Below are 21590 nucleotides of genomic sequence, written 5' to 3'. Positions count from 1 at the left end.
CTCCTTATATAGCACAAGAAAATCCTCCATCACACATTGCATTGGGATTCGCAAACAATATGGGTGAGAACTGTGATTGCGAGCAAATATAAGCAAGGGTAAAACAAATTCTACCCAGGGCAAATCTATACCACTCTCAAATCCAAAACCGAGCGACCCAGCCTAAGGAAGTGAGTTGAATCATTAAAATGTGCAAACAAACCTGAAATCATCGGTGTCTATAACGTAACAATGTTTCATCATTTCCATTTCTTGAATTAACATTTTTTTTGTTCTAACGCGTACCATGGAGTATTTCACTCAATTTATTACTGCACCCACACATCCAACGGCAAAACAAGATTCATTTTTATATATGTATAAAAATCTGTCATATCGTTCAATTCTGAAGATTTTGTAGCACTAAAATGACGTAACACACGTGCTCTACAAAGGTATTGACTCAATAACCTCCAATACATACATTTTCTTTCTCTAGTTTTTTTTTTATTATTTTACCTCCTCACAGGATTAACGTACCATTTGAAAACACGACATAAATCCACCAAACGTTCTCAAAATGACAACGATCCATCGGCTAACAACAAAAAATGTATCCAAATGTTTCGTACGTCAATTATATTTTTAAACTTTGGGATTATAGCCCTTATGCTACTACTTACTGTGATGAAAATCCAATAAATCGAGTTAAATAACAAATCCACCAACAAGAGGAAAAGGAAAAATCTAAAATATCAATTAGGGGAACAGGGGCATTTAAGATGCCAAATGTGGTTCTTTAAAAATATATGATGACATTAGCCAACATTCATAATTACGGTCAAAATTTATTTAAAATCACTTTCACTTGTAATTCTACTAAAAATGGCATATTTAAGTTATAAGTTTGCATAAAACACACCATCTATCATAAATTATGAAGATTTTTCTCCACTTGCAGCCCATAAACCAATTCCGTTCACAATTAAATATTTAGGACGTCTACGATTCCCTCGCCCCATAGTAGCAGCAAAGCAACTTATTAATATTTCCACATAAACCATTTCTCTCTTTTACAAATTAGTTCAGAACATATACTGCGAAGCTAAATGCACAAGTTCTTCCAAAAGACTTCTCTGCTACTATTCCAAACACCACTTGTGAGTTCTCTGCCGCATGTTGAATTTCTTAAAGCAAGACAACCTACTGCAACCAATGGTCTTTGCCCGTTGTGAAATATTGAGGAGCATGAATGCACAATAAGGATGATTGAGGATTTGGCCATGCTTCACCAAATCACACAAAAAAGCAAGAGTTAAGAGTGAGCATATGACATTGAACGGCCAGATCAGACAAATTCCAAATCATCTGCTTTGAAATTATACGATGGTTGATTTTCATCACAAAATAAATATGGCATGAGAACATCCCCTTCTATACCTTTTTTTAATTCGCCATAATAACATCTTCATTTGTCCATAATGACTAAGATAAACCGTAGTAACAATTATTATTAGTACCACGGTAAACCACATTACAACCGCACAATATTTCTCAACGCGTCAAGCCATTTTAACGAGATAGGGTTTAAAATAGGTGTCGACGCAGTCTAAGATTTTCGTTTATCAGATTTACATTTTTATGAACTATTTAAGCTTACAAAATTCTAATACTGGCTCGGATTTTCTCTCTTCAAATACAATCGTAGGTCTTATAACATCAGGAAATCAAACACCGTAAACTGGGGTGCCTTTGGAAATTTAGTATCAAAAAGTTTGTACTGACTGTACTGTACTGAGGAAAATATGGGACCCCAAACTCATCTCCGGGAAAACCAGCTTGTATTTTGTCGATTTGAGACCATAGTATGACACATGCTACCAATTTTCATTGTACACTTCGAGATTTTAAATGTAAAAGTGACGAGTTCTTTATTTCAGTCAATAATTTTCACTAAGTCTGTATTAAGGTGTAAGTTCCTTAACCCAAACCATCCTAATCATGTTCTGTGTGTGCAAGAAAATGGGGCGAGATTTTACCGAAAATCTCGTTCAAATTTAACCCAAAAACATATTGGTCCACACTCACCCCGTGCAGTGGGTCGACATTAAACCATAAATAGGACTTAGCTTTTAGTGCGAAAAAATTGTGGCTAGTCCCGGTATACTTAAAATCCTTAGCTTTTAGTTTAAATTTCAACCAATTTCAGAATTACTAATTAGAAATGAGAGAGAAATCTTGAAACTTTTAATTGGTAAACGTATTTTTTTTATATAAACGCAAGATTTACAAGCGAAAATCTTGAAAAACTTGTCCAAAATCACCTCAGTTTACGGTACTGTTACTGAATTCCTGAGCCACATTTGACAAATAGCCGCCATAGAGAGACGTTAGAGGGCAAGGATGGGTATTTGCGAGGTCAGGGAGTTGAATAATTTAGGGAAACGGTGGAATAATGAACGCTGGAACATTGATTCGGAAACCCTAATTAATAACAGAGTGAAAAAAATTATTCACAAGAGGACCACTTTTCAAGATATATAAATTAACTCGTCCCATTTTTTGATAGCTAAACTCGGTTTTTTGCTTCCAATTTTTTCCAATCCTAATATTTCAAATAATGTACTGTCGAATTCATTATTGCTCATACGCGTACGTAATACCGCGCTCTGATTTAATAGCCATGGCTAGTCATTAATTTTTGGAAGTTTTTCATGAGGTCGAAAATTAAGATGTGGCCGCTTCATGGACACACAATCACGGCACCAAACGGCCTTTAAAAATCAGGACGGAGATCGAGTGAAAGTCAGGCGGGAAGGAGTCAGGGGACGCCCTGGCAGTCGAGTGATGGATGAGAAACGGCGGGCGGGGGCTGATGAGATCGAAGCGGAAGAGGAGAAACGGCTCAAATGGAGCGAGAAATGAAATAGAAAAAGGAGCGACGGAGCAGCATAAATTCACGCAGGGAAGTGGCCACGAATATTACAGAAGAAGATCCCCAAGTCTGCCTCTAAATTTGTTGTCACCCACCGCGCATTTAAAAAGATTTACAAAAGTCGCCACTCGCGTCGCTGACGGTCAAATAGATCCGAGTTTCTCGAGGAAACAAGGTATAATTAGGGTGTTGACCGAAATTTAAATTCATTATGATATGGTGAATCAAATTCACTTAAAATGCTATTCCTCGCAACTTCAAACACTGTACTGCAAAATATTGCAAAAAAAGTGGATCGCAAAACAATCATCACCGCGTTGCGGACATTTTCGAAAACCGATAAAAAAGCGACAGAAGTGACGACGGAGATCAACCTTCAATGGGACATCCTCTACGCAATCCTCCTGGAAGAGGCCAACGTGCCGAGCTCTGAGGAAATAAAAACAAGAGCGCTTTGGAGCCTCGTCGCATGAGACCACGGCTGAAAGGGTCAAATGCCAAATCACGTGATATCTGATGTTTCCTATTGGCTGATTCCGACAATGGCGTTTGCTGATGGAATTTTTTTATTCGACTGGAAACTCTCTCTTCGCTACACTTAATGCTAATGAAGAAAAAGATACAGAATCAGCATTTTGACAAGATCAATTTTTCTAATATTCGGATTATTATTACCTTATACCCTCTCTCATTATAACATTTAACTAGAGGTTTTCACACTGACTCAATACAATGGAAAGATCATCACCCACTCACTGCAAAGGCCAGCCTTTGGGCCGTTGCCTTCTCAGCCGGGAATTTGAAGATTGCGCTTGCGTAAATCCATGGGAAATTATCCAACTTTGAACGTAATTGTCAGAAAAAAAATATGCAGAGAGGCTTCTACAGATCAACGGCCATTATTTGACATACATATTGAATTGACATACATATTCAGGGACGCCGACTTATAAAAAATATTGGGGGGCCCGAACCGGGGAACATGCCCCGGGAAATTTTATAAGTGGTGAGTTTTAAGTTTTTTAAGCATTTAAGAAGAGTCATATGATAAACATTAGACCCCTGATAATTCGAATATCGATATCTGAACACTCCGGGGAAAATCGGCAAGCTTGACACATTTTTTCTCTCACCCATAACGAATTTTTGAGGGGGCTTGGGCCCCCTCAGGCCCCATGGAGTCGGCGCCACTGTACATATTTAAAATACATGAGGTTAAATCCATTGGGTGATTTCCTCTCATTACAGCAAATACTTGTTAGATGTAGCATAGTTACTCCATTGTAGGTGTCACTATTCTTCACATGATAGAAGGTTACATACTTTACTTTATCAATATAAGCTCCTAAAATTCAAATACATCAACAAAAAATACGTGGTTGAATAATATTAATTCAGCCGTACCGCTTTAAGTGATATAAACTATCTGGCTTGAGTCAACAATTTTACTCTCGTTATGGAGTATAAAAATGTAGTCTCCTAAAAGTATATTGATAAATTTCCACAAGTTCACTATTTCAGTCATGCGCTAATAATATGGAAAGAGATTCATAGAAAAGACCTAAAGAAAGGTAGAATTTTCTGGTGTCATACAAGAGAAAGGATCACGGTTGGCGAAATCCTCTATTGATTAAAAGAATGCCGTATTTTCTAAAGTGAAATTAAAAACTCAATTGATAAAGGTAGTGAAGGCTGATCGGGTGCTCCACCGGGTAATCATCTCCATGGCAGTCGAAGTTTCGGGGTACGAGTCGTTCTCCACCCTAAGGGCAACATTCAGCCCTGAGGATGGGAACATTATTATATATCCACGACAACGGCATAAAGGGCAATAAATGAGCAATCCTTCCACGGGATTACTCCGATCACGGGTTCGAATAAGCGGGCAGGTGGATACTCTGCATTTCTCCCCAGATCGCATCGTGAATAATAAATATTTCAGACGCTAGCCAAACTTTATTAACACGGCATCCGCCTATGATAATACACGACTCGTATAAGTGCCCATCCTCAATTAGTCACCTCCAATTAAAGCTCTATCTAATCCACGCGAGTAGATGGTGCTACGAGTCCGATGATGAGTGAGACGAGATGATGTACCCATGACAGAAAGCCAACGCGTGAATGGAAAGTAATGGTTCAATTTTTTCCTCATTAAAATTCGGCCAAATAAGTCATTCAACTTACTCCAATATACATTCAAATTAAATAATGTATTTTTTATCATGAAATACCAATGAAAAAACTCAACAGGAAAAATTAATCAGGGATTTCCGTGGTTATTTTAAGGAAGTAGTTCATCTTACATTCCCAATATTTATACACCTCTTTTTCATTCATTTAGACTTTTCGTGTCTTTCTCATCACCATCTAATTCGCCATTTAAAGTCCTTAGAGGACCGTCAATTCATAGCAATTCTATTTTCCTAAGTCTGGCCTTTCCCGGCGTTTCTCTTAAACATTTTGAATACAAAGGCATGCAAAATAAGCGCAAAAATATCTTCTACAATTATGACTTAACCTTTGAAGCTTACAAGGCTATTTCCAAAAACTTTAGTCAAAATTTCATTTTCCCCTCGAACGTGCACAGACCACCTAATATCCCAATTACCATGGGCATGAATAATGTGTATGGATAATTGCACCTTGATTCAACCAACGAAAAGATATGCAAGGATGCGCTCTATTGCCTTAAAATAATTTTTAGCATGTCTATCGTCAGCCCTGAAGTCAGATTCACCTCCAAATGAAGATATCAAATATCGAGTTTCGTATAACATACTTCGCATCCTGGAATTTCTGCATTTACCTTAGGGTTGTGTGCCACTTTATCGCTTTAAAAACTTCTTTCCTTTCAACGATTAGGGAAATTTTATATAAACTTCTTCTGTAAAGCTACGTAGTCTTTACAAAATTATAACCCGACGGTAATTGATCTAAGTGTGATATATTAATAAGGTGACAAAAAACTGAGAACAATTCTCAACTTTCATACCCATGATATAATATAACAGTTTTTTTTACGTCTATCGACTCAACCGAAACAATTTTTTTTATAGTAGAGGTATTTGTAACATATGCAATTATTTTTCACTCCTGCCATTATTATTTTATTATTAATAGAGCAACAGATTTGCCCAGCTGCAGGCTAATATCAAGTAGGCAACTAATTCTGAAAATTTCCTGGATATAAACAGTTACTTATACCACTTATTTTATAAGAGCGCGACCTGGGTTTCAATGAGTAATCATCATCATCAGGCCTGATGATGATGATTACTCATTGAAACCCAGGTCGCGCTCTTATAAAATAAGTGGTATAAGTAACTGTTTATATCCAGGAAATAATGGAATACCACATAGTTAACCAAGAGTTAGTGAATTTTAATTCTGAAAATTCCAGCGGTAAAGCTGTATTCTATTGTCGCTCTTTTCCTACACAGCGATTCAACCCTAAGATTGTTTAGGCAATGTGAGGGTTGAGCTCATCCCAGACTTAGCCATAGTTGTTTGAAAGAGAGTCAATGACTTTAACTTCGACACCTCAGGCTTCAAGGAACATGTTTTTTGCAACACATCATCAATACCTTGGCAACTTCACTAACAAAGAATAAAATGATCTTTGCCACAAGATCATTTTCGGAACCATGGCTCGGAATCTCACCTGTTTCACTAATTTGTGCCTACCCGCCTCACATGAAATACAAAAAATTACGTGAGATGACGATGAAATGAGACAGCTGCATAAATAATTAATTTCCAAAACTGAATAAGGATTCTCCATGTAAGTCAAGCGCGCTTCATAGTCATCACACCGATGGCTCGAACAAATCCCAGCACTAAACGGAGGCAAACACACTGCAAAGCAAGCAAGTGAAGGTTTCACGAAACAATGAGTTAAAAACTCAAGAGCCAACCTTTCACAGCACCCATTTTACTGCCTTCGTCTCCCTCGTAACTCCAAGAATAGCCTTGGAAACCTTGGCATTACGCTTTCGAAGGTAGAGATAAACTTCGTCTAGTCAGGGCTCATTGGTGATTAGGACGGGAATACTACCGGCAGCATGGACCCTAACAAAAAACAACGGGGTGATACCCTCAGTTGGGGACTTCTCTCGCACATCTCGAGAGCAGAGCCACCGGAAACTCGGTAGGTCATGATTGATGGCCAGCCGAGAGGCTAAACAGGGCAGAAAGCACTTTCAGATCGAACTTCCTAGCGCTCAGAATAGATGGGAGCTTTGACCTAACTTAGCTCTTCAGTAAAGCTTTCCGAAATTCAGCTACCCCACACTACCAACGCAAGTGGAGACTGTTTAATAAAATAATTATGATACGCTGAAAAATAGAAATATATCTCCGACTCATTATCATAACTTGGAAGATATCATACTGCGTTAGTAAATTGGTACTTTCCCGAGCGTCTTTTGAAGTTTGTGTAACAGACACGAGGTGCAAGATTTCTGAATTGGTAAGTGGCTATGCTCCCAGATAATAGAGAAGAATAGATTTTGTTAAATGAAGACTTGATATCTAGGAAGCTATTCAGTGAGATCCATATGCAGAACTCCATCCAGAAAAATTTCCCGTTTTAAGACAGAAGCTTTTTATTTTTCTTCTCAGCTACCGAAAGAAAATTGGGCAAACAAGTTACCCTTTAACTCTTGAGGCGCGCTCAAAGTAATTATTAAGATCTCAAAATACTCACTTAAGCTATCTTAAAATTATTGAGTAAATTGAGAACAGTGATAAAATTTGAAATGGCAGCGTCGGCTACCATCAGGTATATTTAAATTTAAAGGTGATTTTATAACAAAGTTCTAGAGGTGAGACAAGATAGCAGGTACAGATGAGCAAGACAATTACTTCAATATCCCTGTACAAATAAAACAAGTTAATTATGAACATGATTATAAAGATACAAAAATTAAAATTCTTCAAAAAATTATTAATTTTTCCATATGCAACACTTGAACCAAATTCAACATTTGCTATCACTAAATATAATAATAATTTTAAACTAATAATCTTTTTAGCGCCCTCTGTAACTGATAAATAATGGCGGATACTATTTAGATACTAGTTAGGGCCACTGGGTTAGCCAATGAAATAAAATAGGCACTGATGCGCGGAAATTTATTTCGCTAGCAAGAGAAACAATTTACGAACCTCACAACTAAAGACTTCAAGGCTTTTTAGAGAGAAGTGCTGTGTTTTAATCATAAAGCTGTACGTGCATACCATCAGAGTGTAGGCTACATGTTATAAGTCTCGATCCAGACCCATCAAGCCTATTTGCGGGACAAAGCAATAAATGGTGGAAGAACAGATGTTATACATAGCTCCTTAGCAAACCTATTCCATATAAACTCAAGAATAAAGAGGAGATACAACGAGCAGGTTCAGTTTCAAATGAATATCAAGGTAGTTTTTCGGGCAAAGTTAAAACAAAATTATTTAAAATAATAATTTTCGAAACTAAATGTAAGATTATACAGATACATATTTCGTCAGAAAAAATAATGTCTCTCCGAGATAAATCTGACAAATCATGGCAAAAGTGACCCAACAAAATGGCAAATAAATAATCAGTGACAGGTAAAAATGTATTATAAACTTCATGATTGTGAGCGTAGTTTATTCTGGAGATAAACGAAAATAACTCTAAAAAACCGCCTCAAGAAAATAGATCAAACGAATTCAAGAAGTCTTTGAATCCTGTCAGACAAAGGCAGTGGAACTTGCAAACGTGTGCTATCTAGCATTCGACAAGCATCGCTTACATGGCGTTGAAAGCATACGCTCCCGTGGCTAAATGCCGCCGTCCCGAGGGCTGGAAAACTTCCGTCGACGGCGGCCAACCTCTGTGTATTCATTGATCAGTATGAGGAACACTCAAAGCCGAATAGAACTGAAAGGAACAGACACGAAGATTCCTTCTCTGATCTCGTTCAAAATTGGCAGAAAGGTAGAGTACCATGTCAGAAAAACATGAAAAAAATACACCCCTTTCGGCGATTCGAGGCATTCGCTTCGCCTTTACGTTGGGGGAGAAAATTTTTGTACATTTAGCCATGTTTCCTTAAAGAGGATCGGCCGGGTTTTATTTTTCAAATTTCGGTAAGGGTAGAAATGCCCTTGAATCATAAATATCTAGAGAAATACACATTATTTATCATCTTAATTTGGATATTAGTCGGCAAAATGTACGCGCGAGTATAGTTTAAGTAAGTAATAACTGCAAAACAAAAGGGAATATTGAATTCAAAGTGATAACAACAACATATTTTTTAGCGAGGAATTGTTCATTTGCACATAAACCATGAAGAATTTGACTTTTCAAAAATTAAATTGTAAATTTCCTACCTTATCTATCTCCTCTTCTTGTTTTCTCTCCTTCTCCTTTTGTTAGTAAATTTTAATTAAATGAATTTTTCAATGAACTTTGATGCAAGTAAATTTTTGTTATGGCTCTATCATCCTCATTCCTCGATCGCAGTGCTACTATCAGATTTCGGTGGCCATTTCTTGAACTAATCTCCATATTAAAATTTTAAATCCTGAATAACAATCGAGAATTTCGTAAAAACCATAATAAGTGTTGGAATAGTACATTTCGATCTGGTTCAGAGTTATCCTGGAAATTTCAGCTTCATAGCTAATCGGGAAGTGGATTAAAATTGAGTTGCAAGATTTGACCCGGACAAGGTGACATACAGCAAAGCGAGTTTATTAATACGTTAAAATGTAATATTTAAATGGAATTCTTCTGACTCTCCAGTAAAAATTTAATAATCGTTTTTATTCCTAGACCGTAATTGCAGCTTAAACAAATGCAGTGCTTAAATCTTAAAAAGATAAAAACATAAGCCCAGAGTACTGCTACAAGAGTCGCAGACCAAACAAATAGAGAGTAATACTTCCATTTGGAGCAAAATTAATAAGGTTCTACAAAAAAAATCTCTGGGGCTTCATAGAAAAAAGAGCCGTAGTGGTTAATATCGCATACAGAGTGGTTTTGAAGAATCTCAAAAAAAAATGTTCCGCTGAATGCTGCTAATCGTCCAGAATGTAGGACAAATTTTTTTCAGTAAAATGCGAACTTATACACAACACATGGTTCACGAGTGTCAGATGAAAAGAAAAAAGTAATTGATACCACATTAACGCAAATGGAATCCGTCCTTCTCCCAACAACTCTCACAAATTTTCCCGACAAGTCCATCCGTGCCACGACTGCGAGGTGAGTTCTCGCAAACCTTGCTGACGCCACATCACAGGCGCAAATATTACATTTATCATCATAAGAAATTTCTTTCCGGAGCATGGCCTCCAACTTAAACAACCCTCCCATATGCCATTGAGGGGAGAAATAGCCAACTCGAACCGCGAGCCCAAGGGATTCCAAGGGTTTTAATCTGGAACCCTTACATCAGCAGCGCAGGGCTCCACATCATCACACCACTCCGCGAATCCTACGGAGAATAGTTCATCAAGGAACAGTATAAATGTAATATTGTAATAATCTTGTTTTTAATCTGATTCCCAGGAAGTCTCCTTACAATTTCTTCCCGATGGACCTAAGAAAACACCTCCGCTACAGCGAAAACCAGAGCTTCCCTCGATCCCACTTCGTCGGTCACACTCCGCTCCCGGTCTTGAAGCGCTACCAGTGCCACGAATGTAGATGGCTAGGACCTCACGACCGCCACCACGGCGCCGCTGGCGAGCATTGCCACCACCACGGCAAGTACCAGGCCTTCAGCGAAGAGGCCGCCTTTAAGGAGGCTTCGCGGAGGGCAGAGGCGTCGCGGAGGGCGTCCGCCGTGAACTTCGACCGGGATGCCGCGGTACCTGCGGTCTGGAACTGCGGCCTATTGGCACCGGAATGGACGGTGAGTTGGGTGCTGCAACATCCATTATGTTGACCGGCCTTCAAATCCAAGGCAAGACCATAGAGGGGACCAAGGATATCGGTTAAAACCTCGGATTATTAAACGTAAATTAGATTGATATGATAGAAAAAATTGAAATGGCGAATTCCCAGGTAGCGTGATTTATTTCTAACGAAACAAAATTTTCCTATTTTTTCGGCGACATTTTCCAGCAGTAAAACTCTACTACAATTTTCATATGATTGACTCATCTTGAGCTTATTTCATTGCATATAATTGTCAGCCCAAAATCTTTGTTTGAGCGGTCTCCGAAATAAATTATTATTGCTCCATGAGCTAGCTTCAAAGGTTAAAATTTTTCGAAGTATTTTTTCTTACTTCAATCCATTCTCCCTTTTAATACTTCATTCCCAGAAAAAATTGAGAAAACAATCAGGAGTGAAGGAAATAATTTACTGCCTCGGTCAGTTCGAATGCAGATTTTAAACGGTGAGCGACCCCACTTATGCTGGAAATGATATTTATTACGTCATGCGGTAGAACCTAATTAAAAGAACTCCTCCAGTAATAAAACATTTAAAATAATTGATTTAATCTAATATTTGAAGTTTCATTTTGTTAAAATAAGCATTATTAATTTTAGGTCGGCACATAATTTTATTAATACCTGCTTTCCTTATGCTCAGCCGCCGTCGGCAATGGAAGAGCAGAAATTCCCCTACTGGGTGGATAATGTGTCTGACTATGGCACTTCGTCGGAGAGAGAGCCCAGGGTATTCATCTACCCGCGAGGGAAGTCATTGCTTCAGCTCCCACCACCGAGCAGGTGCACCAGATGCGACCCAGAGGTCATGCCTGTTTCCTATGATGACACCACGAGGCCGTCAGAACAGACAACAGCGGCCAATTGGTACCAATATAAGCCAATGGTGGAAGTGGTCAAAGTGAGGTAATAGTTGGTCTAATTATTATCCCATGAGGTCATAACAGTGAGTCAATTCCCTATTCGTTAAATAAGCGTTACGAATATCCAGCTGTAATTAAGATGGACATCACTGTCTGCCCGTCGTTTTAAGCTTAGCATTATTTTTTTTTAATTTCAGACTTCAATATTTTTAAATGGCGTTAACGTCATTTTGAGAAACTCAACATAATGCGGTATATAATCAAAATAGCGGCAAAATGGATTTGAAAATACAGATGTTCTAAAATATATTTTCCGGTGCATTTAAAACCTTATCTCCCGTCTGGCGGTGTAGCTACTTAATTGATTTCACATTGTCATGAAACATTAATATTCCCAGAGGAAATGATGGGTGGAAGGCTTTTTTTAAATCCTTAGTTTCGGATGCACATACTTCTGGTTCTAAATACCTTGGAAGCAGAATGAATGGTGCAAGCTTGGAAAGAGCCAATCTCTGTCACATAGGCGCGCTAGTCACAGCGGTACCACCCGACTTAGATGGAAGCTTAGTGCATATTGGGTAAAAATTCTGACTCTCCACGAAATACCTCATATATGCCTCGTAGGGTAGATGACATGTTGATATGGAGGTGGTATGCAGTTGATGACAGTGAGGGCTGTCATTTTACAACCAGGGATTTTATGGTCGAGTAAAACACAACCAGTATCATGCTGTCTACGGAGTAGTGAAAATAGATATTCAACTCCATTAAATATCTTCAAGGTTCTGTAAGACCTTATGAGACAAATATTAACGCTAATCGGTGGATTTAGTCTTCACGGATCTTCAAATGGATTAATTGTTTAGCCATAGGCGATGCGATGTTTCGATGGCTGACCCCAGTGTCCTCGGGTCGTTGATTGATCAGACTAACATAATTATATTCTTTTATAGTTGGCACTATCATCCCTAAAACCATTGTGTATAAATTATAGTAATCATGACATTTTCCAAGAAAATACTTGTCCGATATAACCCTGTAGAAGTAATGGAGTCATCATCCTTCCCAAAAGGATAAATTATGGATATTTTTGCATTCTCCACATAATGGAAACCATAATAATTTAACATTATTTAAATAATGTAATAGTTCCTTGCTGATTTGTATTTATTTCTTCGCTCTAAACATTTGATAATCTTAGGGTATAAAAAGCATCAATATCAAATTAACCGAAGACAAATACTCCCCGGTTAATAAGTATCCCGATAAATAATCTCCAAGGACAAATTTAGCCTCAAAATAGGTGTTTGATGTAAAGAGAGCAATGTGGAGCCTTTATTTGAAGGATTACATAGTTAGGTTATCGTAGACTGAGGGCGTAGATGTAATCTCCCAGGATGATTCAATTTTTAAAAAGGATTCGAAGCAAGAAATTTATATATTGAGGCCAACAGAAATTACGAATCCGGTTACATTTCTCTTAAGTCTATTCCCCACACTAGCAAATTTAATTGTGGAAATTCTTCAATAGAAAGATATTATTCTGGATAACCAATGATCACTGCATTTTATAAAGTAACCAACCCTAAAGATGAAAACGAAAAAAAAACATTTGAAAAAAAAAAACTGAAATAATGGACAGGCTACCATAAGCTTATTTTAAAAGACTTACTCTAAGGTGGCAAGAATTGATATTCAGAATTTGTAGTAGTACAATCATATTCTACAGAAAATCTACGGAAAAAATTAATATTTTTAAGTTTTCATTCCACAGACGTAATTATACGTAATTAATTATAGTACACCAGCAAGTCTTATGCATTGAACCGTTTATTCACACAAATCTTCTTGATAAATGCAGAAAATATTCTCGGGATTCCTACCGGGTAATAGGGTACTTTTCTTCACCAAAGAAAACGAAAGGCATTGATTGCGATTCGTTACCCACCATTAGCGTATTCATAATATACAAATTATTTGGTTTTAGGAATTCCAGTTTAGATGAATGTTGATGGGTAATTTTAACCGCATTTGAAAAAGGCCAGATTGGCGACCATGTGATGCCACTCCACGTTACGCCACAGGGAACTAGATGCTATACGAGTGGTCAGCAGTTTTACATGGCCTGAGATTACCAATGCATGCATGTGGCACAGAGCTCAGGGAAACATCTCTTCATAATCACCTATTAAAATTTGCCTAAGGTCGGAAAGTTTCCTTCGTTTGATAGGGTATTAATAATCCTTATTTAAGCCAAGCGCTACCTGCTAGCAGCCTGCGTCGTAGCGGCACTCATAGCCTCGCAACAAGGTGGCCTCACACGGCGGCAGCCGCAACCAGAATGACGTCACGCGGGCTTTTCCCAGCATTTATACTCAGCCGTCGCGTTTTCGCGCGGTTGAAATTTTTCACTTTTCATTTAATCGCGAAAAATAGATACCGTCATTTACAAATCTAAAAGCGTGAAATACGTACTTCATGAGTAATAATCTTTCTATTTAGGCGATAAAAAATAATAGGATACCACCCTATTGGATCTATGTCTCCCGACGTTTCGAAAAACGACTTGTTATACATCCTCAGGGGATCGTCATTTGAAAATGGGAAACCCGTGAATCTTTTTTGCATTTAATACGCCGGGAAAATCTGAGATATTACTACTTAATTATTTTTATTGCACCTCAGGCGAAATGAAAAATTAAGGAGACGTCCAAACAACAGTCAGCTAACTTCACCGCTGTCTCCCATCCAAAAATTACCATCGAGTATCACTGCAAAAAACAAAAATCGCCTGAACAATCAATCCAATCCTGGATCGCAAGCGCCAAGAACAGGGTAAGTTCAGCTCGACGACATCTACTCTAGATAAGTACTTTCCCATTTCAAAATCATTTCTGATATTATCCACAGAATTAGACACAGCCGGTCAAAAAAAATTACGACCATGGAATATTTATTCCAAAAACGACTTTTTCCTTCATTTAAGACAATAGCACTACTTCAAAAGCAAATCATACAATTTTGTCACACAAGTAAAAAAAAACCAATTGAAATTTAATTCGCAAGCAAATTTTTACAGTTTTATCCTAAGCACATTACATGTAATATATTTGATCATTATGAAAAATATTATTTTATTATTTGATCATTATGAAATTAATTATGGTTGCAAGTTGACAGAGAATAAATATATGTTAAAAATAAACCTCTTTAACCGACGGAATTAGGGGTAAACATACTCATAAATAGTTACGTTGAAATATTTATCGCGCGTTTCTGGATGAGATTTTCACGCTGCCATTGAACCAGCTGGAACTGCATCCATTTGTGAGCGATAAATCGTTTATGTATATTTCCTAATTTTCACGCGGAGAAGCCACAGCATTATGTTTCATCCACGATTTGTGAAGTTGAATAAATTCCTCTCCTTAACCCTTTCTAACCATAGCTGCCTCTTGGAGAAATTAAATTTCAAGACTTTTCATTTTTTTAAATGTCGGCCTCGGTGGCGGCGGGGTTAAGTCCTCGCCTACCATACCGCAGTCGCGGGTTGGAGTCCCGCCTGTAAAGGACGCCCCTTCCAGGAAATGGGTGTGTGTGATCGTTTGTTGTTGATTGTCCATACTCCCTATGTAAAGGCCACATTGTGCTCTTTTAGGGAGTAACGGAGATAAAATTTAAAAATGAAAGTGAAAATTTTGAAAAACTGAATGGAGCTGAAAATGTATAATTATCGATGTTGTTTAGAAGCAACACTGGGTTTAATGGCTTAAGGATTTACTTTTTTCGCGGCGAATACTGAAAAAGCAAAATATGGTCGCTATAGGCTCACGTTTCGATAGCTACCTCCAACATCGTACGCATGAAACTGAAGCAATATCTCTTGAGTTGGATTTTATTTCGTTTTAAATAATTGCTTCGAATACGATGGCGGCGTAACAGTCGAAACGTCAGCTTGGAACGATCTCATCTACTGGTAGCGGAAAACTAGAGAGGAATTAAACTGTTCAATTGTGTCAGGACGAAGACTCAGTCGGCCGAGGACACGACTAGCGAGGGAGAGGCTACGGTTCGACGAGCGCCGTCGCGGCCGCGTCGCCCGCATTCGGCGACCTCCCGCACGCAGCCGCTACCGAACCACGGGAGCGGCCGGGACAGAGCAATCGTGGCAGTCAAGCGGTCGGCGTCCGCCACCACCGTCCTATCCGACGGCGGCGGATCCCGGGGTCGGTCGGCCACTACACGGCCTCACACTTCGGGCCGACTTGAAGAGGTTTGTACGGCTTCATGGTGGCCACTACAATATCAACCCCATACACCCCAAATTCCGGACTAATTTCGCAATTTTCCAGCCTCTCATATTATGTATATTTCACGAAATATTCATTTTAATGGGAGATCAAAATTTAATTTAAGGTAGAAAAGTAAAGTCTTGATGCAAATTAAGGTAATTTAATGAACTCAATTGTTGAGGCCTTCACTTTGTAGAATTCCATATTTAATGTTTGGAAAGGAAATTGCTTAGCTTTTCTACAAAACACACACTTTATTGCCGACTAGTTTCGGTTACACTGTACCATTATCAAGACTAGTCGACTAGTTGACTAGTCTTGATAATGGTACAGTGTAACCGAAACTAGTCGGCAATAAAGTGTGTGTTTTGTAGAAAAGCTAAGCAATTTCCTTTCCAAACATTAAGGTAATTTACCATAAAATTATACGATATATGAACATGAATTTTAACATTTTCGGAGCACTGCTTGAATGACATATTAGAAATACGATTTTGAAACATTGAAGATGGGTATATACCTGGAGATGAAGAAAATCCATCACTTGACATTTATATCTAGGTTCTATGTATATTGTGAACAAAACAACTTTTTTTACGATGACTGCCAATCAGTTTTTCATGGCGTTATGAATTGAAACGCTGAATCTGGGAAATTCGATAAATTTTCTGTTAAGTAAGATCGACGAAATTCCTTGAAATGGAGGAAAAGATCCCGTGTGACTTAATTAAAGGGCAAAATTGAATTAATGACAATCGCCACCAATTAAATATTTTCCTAAAAACTATTACCTATAAATCCGTAAGTTTTCATTTGATTTCCCCAAACAGTGACTAATGATTTGAAAATTTCCGTTATAAAACGTTGCATTTAGCATAACGGTCAATGTAGTACTTACATAAAGTATTCAACCTAGCTACTCAACTCATAGTAAAGTATGATAATGGATAAGTTAAGGTTCAAAACATCTTCTCCCATCAGAGGTGCAATAGTGGATGTAGGTTAGGGCGGATTCAAGATTATTTTAATGAAGAATTATTATAATCATAGTATAAGTAATATTTCAGATGGATAACTGATTAGCATTGGGGGAATGGGATTAAAATTCACGGCACCCTAATTGAAAACTTAATCTCAACGCATCTCACTTAAACCCATCCCTTAGACTGCCTGATTAGCTTAGCCGAGAAGTAGCGGAGAAGCGGCGAGCCGTTCGACAAGAATCCGTGGCGTGATTAACTAATTAGTGAGAGCATTCCGAGAGAGAGAGGAGTCCGTTGATTTTTCGCTGCGTACCTTCGGCTTGAGAAGTGGATGACGGATCGAAAAACGGTAAAATACGGATCTTTTTATCGTTCGAACCGTATCGCAACTATACAAGAATTGCCATGAGATAAAATTCCCCTGGACCGGGAATCGAACCACGGACCTTTGACTTTCCGGGCCACTGCGCAGACCACTACGCTATCCAGGTTCTTTAATTCTCATGGCAATTATACCGAGGCTCATGGTACTAGGTGTTGGGCCTCGGTATATACCATGAGCCTCGGTATAATTGCCATGAGAATTAAAGAACCTGGATAGCGTAGTGGTCTGCGCAGTGGCCCGGAAAGCCAAAGGTCCGTGGTTCGATTCCCGGTCCAGGGGAATTTTTTCTCATGGCAATTCTTGTATATTTCACCGCCGTTCACGCGGCAGGTTTAGAAATATTACACGTATCGCAACTGACAATTCATAAAAATGGTAACCGAGCCCATTAACACCACTTCCCATTACGACACTCAAGTGATTTGTTAAATGGCGTTTTTATTTCATGCTATTCTTCCAATATCTATTATAAATTCAAAATGATATTAGTAAATTTCTGGGGAAATAACGGAACTTATGGATACTTAACGAAATAGTAAAATTAGATTTTTAGATTGCTGATCGGCTCTAAATTCTACGCGCGAGACACTGGTTCAACTGAGCATTTATGATAGTTCTCAATCATATCAGCATTAGACTTTTAATCACAGAAATTGTAGAAGAGCTATGGACAGGAAACTAATGAAAATGTTTCAACTCCTGATTACTTTTGGGACTCACACCGGGAAATTTTTAGCGCCCGGATTCTTGTCTAAAATATGTCTCACATCATATTTCCGCGCATCACAGACGTCCCCGAAAACGTATTCGAGCCATTCTACCCACATATATTGAGGCGAAATGTCTTGTTATCCCAATTCCCATCCGTGTAAACCCATTACCACTGAACCATTCTTTCATCCCAGCCACCTCTTTTTTACCAACCCCACCTGCCCCACTCTGAATTGTATCAACAAGAAAATAAGTTTAACACCAAACTTTTATTTCACATTTGTCACATCCTCAAGTAATGGTGGCTCCCTCTAAAAATTGCCGGAAGACGAACGCGCGGTAGGGTGGGGGAGGCTAATCTTCTGGACGAGGCCACGAAAAATTATGGCTGCAAAACTTTTGAGTGGTTTCTTGTAAATCGTGCCCTGCAAGAGAAGCACAGAGAAAACTTTTTCTATTCTGCCACTAGACTAAACATTTACTCAACCTCAGAATTTGAAACTTAGAGGTAATAAAATAAAAACTAATTATGCCCCATAAACTTAATTCTTAAGTTACACGCCCATTCTGCGAAGCTTCCACAGACCTAAATATCAGAAGTCTCCAATAGAATTCAACTTTATAAAATAAAATTGTTAATTGTCTGCAACTAAAAATAATGATGGAAATTTATATTAAATTTATCCCAAAATAATTGCACTCAAATCGTTTCATCGGGCCAGAAAAAATATTCTTCATGAAGATAATCCCGAGGTTCCATATTCAAGTCCGAGTAGAGCCGGATATATTTCTGAGGCATTGCGGTCCTTTGCTGAATGTTATGTCTGCGGCACGAAGTCCAGAAATCATTCCGATGAATAATAATAATAATTTAATAATTTAGTTTATTGCAGTTACAATTACAAGGATTAAATGTTTAAATAATACATTTCATAGTTACATTTTTTTCAAATGATAGTTTAACATGCGTATGAAAAAAATTTCATTCGTTAACATCCAGTTAAATAAATAGTCACAGTATATAAAATATTACAAAATTTTAAAATGTTACAATATATAAAATATTAAAGCAGTTGCAGTAATAGTGACTCAAAAGAGTCTCAAAATAGTCTCGTCAAATTCACATTGTTTTTTATTATTATAGATTGCCTTTATTGGCATATGCAAACTTGGTCCTTTTAAGCCATATCATTTGTCAGAAGGTTCCATTTATCCTACACAATGGCAACATAGAAAGCATTACATTACAAGTTACAACTTCATTAAAAAACAATAACATGGCAAAAAAGTGTTAGGAGCTTTGAAACAAAAATATGAGAATTTTATATAAATTGTACATTTGTACAAATTATATTAAATTCTCATATTTATTATTGTACATGACATGCTAAGCCCTAGTTCCATAAACGCCTCCCTTTGAGAGGTGGTCAATACTGACACCGAATTTCTTTTCTAATTTTCCCACAATAGCGCATATTTTCCCCTTTTCCGTAGGTCATCTCCGCCATATACCATTATGTTGGAGATATATTCATCAAAATATTCTCCAACGCTACATTTTTCGAGGGATAAAACAGGAAATTACAGCCAACCTCATTTTGCGACAAGCGCCTTCGCGGTAAAAATCTCCATAGTAAAGGAAATTGACTATTACAGCACGACTGGAAACTGCAAAAACAAGAGTGCATGATTTTCTGTACTATGACCTTTAAATCAGAAGAAAACGTAAAAATCATGGAAAGAAATAATTACGAAACCGAAAACCCGTTTCTAAAAATAATATAAATATGCTGTCAGAGAAAATACTTATAGTCTCTCGTGATATGCCAATCTGGCCAATGCCAATGATACTTAAGTTTTCTTAATGAGTTTTCATGCGCTAGGTCCAGCATCCCTTGAGCTCGTAGCTAAATGTTTTTCTGCTCCTCCAAGAGTTTTTTTGCACACCTTAATGTCATCAATCATAACCATGACTCGCATAAACCAGCAAATCCTTATCGCCTCGAAATATTTCTTAGAGATAGCCTGAAGAACCCCAATCCAGATCGACTCCTTTGACAGAAATTTTACCACCAGAGTTTAACGGATCGCATTCATTATATTATGTATCATCTGTGTAGTGTGTATCATATGAAGGCTAGCTACATAATTTCAAATAAGGTGAGGCAATCGACTAAAACTTTTTTTCTTTAAAATCAGCTATTTGACTTTACCCATTTTATATACATTTAATAATTACAATCGGTTTTCAGCCCCACCTTACATATTTCATAGGTTTTGAGTGGTCTATCTCGATATTATTTGCAATAATTAGAGTTGTTGTTTCTAAAAGTTTATTGAGAAGTGATGAATTTTAAACTTGAAGTAAATAATACATTGTGACGAATACACAGATAGCCTCCTTGATTGATGCCAATAGCGTCTACAGAATCAGGTTGAAAATGTGAATATTAGCAATATTCTATATTCATTGCGAGGCGGTAACCCTAAACTTTAGATTCCAGCAACGCTAAAGCGCATCCACGAATTTCTGCATGGAAAGAGCAAAAACACGTCTTTAATCCGCAATTAACGATTCCTAGGGCCAAATTTCAACTAAGGGTGAGATATTTCATTTGCTCCATTTAAAAATTAAGCTGCTTATAAAAAATGTCATCCCTCCAGAAAAGAATGATTCTTCGTGATTTGCATTATAGCTATTTATGCATGCACAAGGATTTAGGCACGTTGGCCTTTATTCCTTGTAATCTCCTTTAAGAAAAGATTTAATCTCTCAAACAGTATTAGTGAAGCGGACGAGATGTCGTGGAGTACAAAAAACGAGAGAGAAGTTTCCTTGATGCTCTACCTTACAGTTCAAGAGAGAGAGAGAGCGAACAGGCACTCACAGCATTTACTGGAGGTGCGCGGACAAGTTGCGCCGTAGTGTGTCCCTAGCGGCGAGAGCTTGGACTACAAGTACGCAAGGGTGCACATTTTAACACCAAAAATCCTCAACAAGGTGTCTATTCATTGCGTCTTGAACCCAGATTTCGCCGGCTTTAGGCTTCAAATGAATACTAATCCTCAACCACACGATAATTTTTCCTGTCCCTCAGAGTGAGAGCTCCAGCGACAGGCTTTCAGGGGCCAATTGAGTGATCGCTCGATTCCATCTTTTTCTGATTCACACGCTAACCGCCCCTTTTTCAATTGCGTCCGTCGCTTTTCGTATTTAGAACTATCATGGAATTAAAAACCAAGCGTGGCGTTACAATCTCTGTTAGCGGCCATGTTTCTGATTGGCTGAAAGATGGTACGAGCGACGGAAAAGGGGCCTGCCGAGTGTTGGAAGAGGGATTTTCGCCCCTAGAGGCATCGCGGAAAACAATTGCTAAGAACTGTTATTTTTCCCCTATCATTGGAGCGATCGCTAAGCTATCACTCGGAAGGGACGGAAAGAACCATGTGATTCAGGATTTATAAAATTCATACGGCTAGTTTTTTGCGAGGTTTGTCTAGTAT

General features: G+C 38.0%; 1 protein-coding gene across 3 annotated transcripts in view; it reads left to right on the top strand.

Annotated features, from left to right (window-relative positions):
- The window catches only part of LOC124153447, a 76813-nt gene that overhangs the window by 35489 nt on the left and 19734 nt on the right, over positions 1 to 21590 (top strand). For 2 of the 3 annotated variants that reach the window (XM_046526602.1, XM_046526601.1), the window contains exons 3-6: positions 10464 to 10809; positions 11496 to 11758; positions 14401 to 14550; positions 15736 to 15988. In XM_046526602.1, coding sequence (XP_046382558.1) covers positions 10489 to 10809; positions 11496 to 11758; positions 14401 to 14550; positions 15736 to 15988 — 987 coding nt within the window. In that variant the 5' untranslated portion in view covers positions 10464 to 10488. The remainder of the gene's footprint in view (positions 1 to 10463; positions 10810 to 11495; positions 11759 to 14400; positions 14551 to 15735; positions 15989 to 21590) is intronic. The other variant, XM_046526603.1, reaches the window with a different exon arrangement.

The sequence above is a fragment of the Ischnura elegans genome, chromosome 2, assembly GCF_921293095.1.
Source record: "Ischnura elegans chromosome 2, ioIscEleg1.1, whole genome shotgun sequence".
NCBI classification, from domain to species: Eukaryota; Metazoa; Arthropoda; class Insecta; order Odonata; family Coenagrionidae; genus Ischnura; species Ischnura elegans.
Note: the sequence above shows the minus strand (reverse complement) of the source record. Positions and strands in the feature narration are given on the sequence as shown.